At 33.9% G+C, this 7391-nt stretch overlaps 1 protein-coding gene across 1 annotated transcript; it reads left to right on the forward strand.

Annotated features, from left to right (window-relative positions):
- Positions 1 to 817: 817 nt before the first annotated feature.
- Positions 818 to 1912, forward strand: LOC110113317 (short-chain dehydrogenase reductase 3b). The gene has a single exon (XM_020845852.2). It carries the CDS (start codon positions 915 to 917, stop codon positions 1734 to 1736), a length of 822 nt encoding a protein of 273 aa, XP_020701511.1. The 5' UTR covers positions 818 to 914; the 3' UTR covers positions 1737 to 1912.
- The last annotated feature ends 5479 nt before the right edge of the window (positions 1913 to 7391 follow it).

The raw sequence follows: 7391 nt of genomic DNA on the forward strand, positions 1-7391 counted from the left end.
ATGGGACCCCTGCCCGACCATCTATCGTCACTAGACTTCCATTTGGCCGCCGACCGTGGCCAGACTTCCTCCAGGCTGCTAACCTCGGCCGAACATCCACCCAACCATGACGAACCACCGCTGGGCCGCTTATCGCCACTGGACTTCCACCTAGCCGTCGGACATCCACTCGACCATCGACTGGGACCGCCGCCGGATCTCTGTCCGATCAATGTCGGACCACCTCCCGGCCACCAACCGTCACCAGATTTCTACCCAGCCATCAACCGCAGCTGGACTTCCACCCGGACACCTTCTACTGCTTGACTTTCGCCTGACCTCCGTTGGACTTTCACCCGACCTTTTTTGGAACACTGACTAACTGCTGACCTCCGCCAGACTTCTGCTCGACTGCAGTCATTACAAACTCTGAGTATCTATACGGATTCTGACCGACTCTCCAAACAATTATAATTTCATCGCCTCTAAGTCAAGGGACGGGTCAACCTTTATAATTCACTCAAATATAGTGAAATCTTTTCACTTGGGTGATGCCTTATGCCTTTTCTTTTTTTTTTTTTTTTGATTTTTCACATAAAAAACTTCTAGTATTTTTCCTATCTCTTCAACTATTTATTTGTGTGTTGAATATATGTGCATTATTAGGATAAAAAATTTACTCATTCTACCATCGCGAATATACGAGTCGGCAACAATTATATATATATAATAATTATTCTATTAAATTAATTTTAAACCGTGACTTCGTTAAAAAATTGTCCATTTGCATCTCCGTAATGAAGTAATTATAGGAATTTTACCGCCAACAGTCAGGCAAATTATCAGAGTAGGTAGCCCATGCTGTCTGCAACTCTATATAACAACAAAGCTCTCGCCATTCCACAACAAGAGAGAGGGAGAGAAATATCAAATTAATGGCGTCTAACAAGCCGAAGCTTGAGGGGAAAGTAGCCATTATCACAGGCGGAGCTAGCGGCATAGGCGAAACCACCACCCGCCTCTTCGCTGCCCACGGCGCCTCAGTCATCATCGCTGACATAAACGATTCCCTCGGCCACCTCGTCGCCGCCTCAATCTCACCTCACGGCCGCTGCTCCTTCATCCACTGCGACGTGCGCAACGAACTCCACCTCGCAGCCGCCGTTGACCACGCCATTACCACCTACGGCCTCCTCGACATCATGTTCAGTAACGCCGGCATAGCCGGCCCCATTACCGGTGTTCTCGACCTCGACCCCGCCGACCTAGATCACACTCTCGCCGTCCACGTCCGCGGCACCGCGCTGGCGATCAAACACGCCGGTCGGGCAATGGTGGCGGCAGGGACTCGGGGGTCCATCATCTGCCATGCGAGCGTCTCAGGAATACAAGGCGGGTTCGCGCCGGTGGCCTACATGACCTCAAAGCACGCGATTTTGGGGCTTTTGAAGGAGGCGGCGGCGGAGCTTGGTGGGAAAGGAGTGAGGGTGAATTGTGTGTCCCCGTATTTGGTGGCAACGCCTCTGGTCTGCGGAGTGCCTGGTGCGGACGTGGCAAAGGTTGAGAAGCTTTTGTGCACGGGGGCGATACTCAAAGGGGCGGTGCTGAGGGCAGATGATGTGGCGACGGCAGTGCTGTTCTTGGCCTCCGACGACTCTGCCTTTATAAGCGGACATAACCTCGTTATCGACGGCGGAGCGACGGTGGTTAACACCACGTTGGCAAAGTTTATTGAAGGGATATACGACTTGGCCTGAAACAGATTGGTCATTTAGAAGTTTCAGTATCAGTTCGAATAAGCTCTGTGAAGAACTTTATGTAAGTTTGTTATTATCGTCATCTTTGAATTTGGGGTTATAAGTCTTTGTTATTATTGGATATGGGTACTCTACCTAATTGGGTTATTAAAATGAAAGAAATTGCACTATGACATTTAAGCTCCGACCTCATTATATAAATCTCCGTATTTGATAGAAAGATTATGAGATAAGAAAATTTTCAGTCCTTGTATGACTTATTTTCATGAAAAATTAATAGGTGCAGAGTGCGCACCGTTCGCACAAGTACTAGGTACGTAGCAGTATCCAACGGTACCCAGCGGTACCGAGTGCGGGTACCGTTAGATACCCAATGCAATGCTCGTGCGGACGGTGCTCCCCATCCGCATTCCGCACCTAATAATCTCTCTATGTGACACGACAAAGAAGTGCTGGAAGAACGAACTGCAGGAAGTGCTGGCTGGAAATTACAAAGAAAAAAGTTCATATAACCTCTCTATTGCTCCTCTTCTTTGAGAAAATTATTAGGTCCGGTCACCGGACTTATTTTTAGGCCCGGACATTTAATAAAAACTTGCCACGTGGACTGCGCTTTAGGTGCGCTTTTTTGATTGCGCTATACCTGCACTTTACCTTTGCTTTTCCTGTGCTTTTGATTGGGTTTTTTTTACTCAAAGCGCAGTCCACGTGGCAAATTTTTAGTGGATGTCCGGAACTAGAAATAAGTCCGGTACTAAACCTAATAATTTGCCCTTTTTTCGCTGCCCCTATTCTAACATATGAGGGGTATCAGAGCCTTCCGATTATGGATAACTGTGGCAAAACAAGTATCAAATTCCACAATGAGATCAATGAAATCTTAGCTCAACATGAGTCTAGTTTTGATCATGTTACATCCACTCTTAAGGGGTGTCAATGGAACTTCAAGCTCTACGAGTCTCATAACCCAACTAAATAAGACTCATAGACTGGACTTATTCTATCGTATTATTTTGTAATAATTGGATCCCATTATCTAAGCTTTTGAAACTTTTTAGAATTTTCATCCAGTTTTAATTTTAAAACAACAACAATAATCACAAAGCTATTAATAATATCTAGTGTACTAAAAATAATTTTTTTTTACAAAATCCTTTTCATTTATCATCAAAATAAATCTATAATTACAGACTTACAGTACATGAGTACAAACTGGGATATAGAACAAAGTAACATAATTAACTAGCCATGATTATATAAAAAAAATTTAAAAGAAAGAAATACCGCTACAAACTCGGATTAAACCCAGACAATGCTGCTCAACTTATCATTTCCCTCTCCCAGACCTGTAAAATAGAAGGTAAAATAATAGTGAGCTACACAGCTCATCAGGTCACTTTTTACCAATATCAAAATAATTCATTTATCAAATGTGCATGTGAGTTTAAAATAATGAATATTAAATCATTATTTTAAATTAAATTATACTCACAGTTATCAGAAAACTTATATAGCACTATATGAAGTAAATAAACATGCACTTCATATATCTATACTATCTCTACTATCTATATACTACTATATAAAAGTGACTTGGGATTCCACTCATAGCAAATCTTGACCGTTCATCTATAAAATTTAAATTAATCTACAACGTTCATATATGACCCTTCAAATTCTATCATTTATCACTTCCTATACAACTAATGGTGCTGCTTAATTAGTAATAAATTCTATTTGGAAGTGATTAATTTAAGACGGCTCTATTCTCATATGCCAAATAAATTTATTTAAATCATATGCTGCTTAATTAATAATAAATTCAATTTGAGAAGTTATTAATTCAAGACGGCTCTACTCTCATGCGCCAAATAAATTCATTTAAACCATATGCTTAATTAATTAGGGATTTTTACATACATACCACTTTATTTGTTACATATTACATATTTATGAGTCATGATGGGAACTTGACAGTTTTCTTCTTCTACAACTTTGTCTAAGTCTATTTCACATGCTTCAAAGAAGTTTCTTGAAAGAGTCACTAAAAAAGTTTATTTGCCTTCTTTCGATATCACAGTGAAGAAGAGATTTAGTGAATTATTTATGGTCTAATCCTTCAACAATTTCTTTGCTACTTGTAGTAATACATGAATTTGCATTAATTATTATTTGTATTTTTGTATTTATTTTTTTGTAATTTTTTAATTTAATTTTCTCACTTAAATATGTCAATATATATTTTATTTTTGATTTCATCTACTTTATATTTTTTACTCGGTATTTTCCTTCTTAAGCTTCTAATTTATTGAATTTAAGACATAAGATCATGATTTAATATTGCTCTTATTCTCTAATGAATTTATTTACTTTGAAAATTAATCATTTTAATCATTTTATATTCTACATAGCTATATTATGATCTATTTATCTACATTCAAAAATGTAATTTATATAATTGATTATTTTATTGCTATTTTATTGCTATTTTTTATTTTTTGCCAATATTATATTTTATATTAATATTGTAAATTCAATTTTATTTAAGTTGTTTTCTCAATAATGTTTTTCCTATTCAAAAATATTTTCTCATATGCAAGTAAACATTAATGATTATAACTACGTACGTATACTGATAATCTTAATAATTTTTTTCATCTTAATAATGATGCTATAATTAAAGTATTTATAATATGAATTTTTATTTATAAATTTTATTCACGTACATTTAATGCAAGTGCAATAAAACTAGTTATTATAAAAGTGGCTTGAGTTTCCACCCATACACTGGCGGATCCACGTTGAAGCCAGGGTGGCCAAATGCCCACCCTCAAAAAATAAAAAGAATGTATTAGAGGGAATATTTTTTATATTTTGGAAATATAAAAAATATTCGTAAAAGAAGTTGTCATATTTTAAGTCAATCCAAGTCATACCCTCTATATTAGCGCATCCTTAGATCCAAAGTATAAGAAAGAACTTATGAATACCATTAAATAAAATACTAAGATTTTTAGTTGTTTAGTTGCAAAAATATTTGGAATCAACATAAACATCACATGCTACCATCTTAATATTGACAAGGCAGCAATGCTAATAAAGAAAAAAAAAGTTATATTTAACAACTTTGGCATTATCTATTCATTGAAGTTCAAAAACTACTAAATATCAACTTTGTTTGAGAATCATAATATACAAATTATATTTTTAGTATAATAACGGTAACTAGCCTAACAAAAAGGGGAAAATTTTGTGGATCTCAAAATTTTGAATTTAATTTCACCCAATGATAATTATCTTCTCTCACAAATAGATGTACTGCTTGACTCGACGATCAACTATTCAATAACGAGTCAAAGAATTTCAATGACTAAGTAAAATGTGGTGCAAGCCTTATTTAATATCAAAATTGATCATAACTCAAAATACATCTCACCCTACCATCTCTTCTCCATAATTTAAATTTGATACAACATATTATCATATTTTGGTGCAAGTGAAGAGTGGATGATGGGTGTTTGGGCATGTGGATAGGTGGTGATGTGTGTTATCATGCTATGAGGCATACGAGCACATGAGTGTTAATCAAACACATAGCAGTGTGTGGTAGTGGACATGTGATTGTGCCAACAAGTGAGCAATGTCAGGGTTAAGAGCTACCATAGGAAGAGATGCTTGGGAGAAGACTTAGACTTCGTTTGGGATGGCTTTCTTACGGCTTTTTAAAGCAGCTTTCTAGTATAAAAATTATAATTTTTGTACTAAAAAACTACTTTAAGTAGTAAGAAAGCCGTCCCAAAAGAAGTCTCATACAAGAGGTAGCAGCCGAGAATTATAAAGAGATATGACATGTGACAATTTTACATAAGAAAGAGAGGAAATGTTGAAAGATAACATTCTGAAACCAAGCAATGTATATGCAGTGCATGGCAGAAGGCGACAATATATGTGAAGATAATCTTGTAATCCATTTTTTTTTCCAACAAATATTTTAATAGTAAGTCTTAATATCAAAGTCAAGTGTACTTTTATTCAATTTATGTCTAATCTTTTACTAGGAAAAAAAAAAAAACAATTGGTGGCTTTTATTGTCTATCCAAACTCTTTTCTTTTTGAGGGGCTATTTGGCAACAAGGCTTTTGTAGAATTTAGTAAATTCTATAAATCCAATTTTAGTAGATCATGGGTTCATTAAATCCTGAAAAACTTATTGGCAAGATAGTTGTTAAATCTTGTTAAATCCTATGAAACTGTTTGACAATGTAATCCATGATTTAAGATAATTGATTCATTTAAAATTAAATTTAATATAATCTAAATTTAATTTATGTGTTAAATATGAGTTACTAGTTAATTTTAATTTTAATTAACATCAATAAGTTATAATGATAAATAATATAATTAGAAGCTTGCTTAGTTATCAAATAATTTAATTACTAATTATAGTATTAATTATCAAACTACTTTTTAGAGGTTAATTTAAGAAGTATTTGATATATAATTTTATTGATAATCACCAAATTAATTAGTTAATTATTTTTTGAAAGAACTAATTATGAACTTGTACTTCTACTAATGATTTTATTATTTATTTAAATTTGTTTAATTAGTTTTAATAAGTACTAATATTATTAATTATTTCATTAATCACTTAAATATGCTATTTCTAACTAATTATTAATTATTATTTACAATGTTAATTATATAATTAATTATTCCATTTCAAATTCAAAATCTTAAGCTAATTATATTCATTTTTAATTATAAATTATACAACTAATTATTTAATTAAGCTTAATAAGATTACTTAATTTTACTAGTAATTTTTTATTTAATTTAATTAATTGTTAATATTTTAGATGTCATTTTAGAATTTGCTAATTATACTATAATTATTAATTATGCTAAATTTTATTACTAATTTAGATGAAGACTCTCTAGGGTTTGCTTTTAATGTTCTCCATTTCTTGGTTGCCGTTAATTTGCCTCGTCGCCATTTTCGTTGCTAGAATTAGAGCGTTGAAAGAGTGGCTAAAGAAGCTTTTTCGCCTCCTCCTCCGACGTCGGATTGAAAGTCACGACGGGAGCTAGCTCGCTGTGAAGGTAACCATCTTTCTCCACTGCAAGAACACCGCACGAGTCATAAATCGTGTAGTCCGTAATCCCTTAAATCCTCCGAACTACGGGATTTAGTAAATCCAAGATTTACGACGAAAGAATGCTAAGGGGATGTTTGGTAGAATCTAGGATTTCATTTAAGTAGGATTTCGTAAATCACACAAATCCGGATTTACGAAATCCTGGGGGGTTAAATCCTGAAAACTGTTTGATAACATTCATGATAAATCCAGTTAAATCCTGTGTGACTGTTTGGCTATTCAATTTAGAATTTAAGGCGGTTGAAAGAGTTGACATACATTATTAGGATAATTAAAGCACGACAAGAAAAGTTTTAAAAAATATATAACAAAACTTTATTAATACTAATTAAGTATTTAATTATTATTTATAATATTTTATAATAATTAATTTTATTTTAGATCATATTTAATCCAATTAATTATTTTGAAATAACTAAGTATTTAACTAATAATTTTATCAATTATTTAAATATTATTTAATTAATTTCACTTAATTATTAATATTTTAAATTAT

Source organism: Dendrobium catenatum, unplaced genomic scaffold (genome assembly GCF_001605985.2).
Source record: "Dendrobium catenatum unplaced genomic scaffold, ASM160598v2 original_scaffold_165368, whole genome shotgun sequence".
Classification (NCBI taxonomy): domain Eukaryota; kingdom Viridiplantae; phylum Streptophyta; class Magnoliopsida; order Asparagales; family Orchidaceae; genus Dendrobium; species Dendrobium catenatum.

Bases quoted from the DNA above. Each gene is read 5' to 3' on its own strand.
- LOC110113317 (XM_020845852.2), top strand. From the start codon at position 915: ATGGCGTCTAACAAGCCGAAGCTTGAGGGGAAAGTAGCCATTATCACA.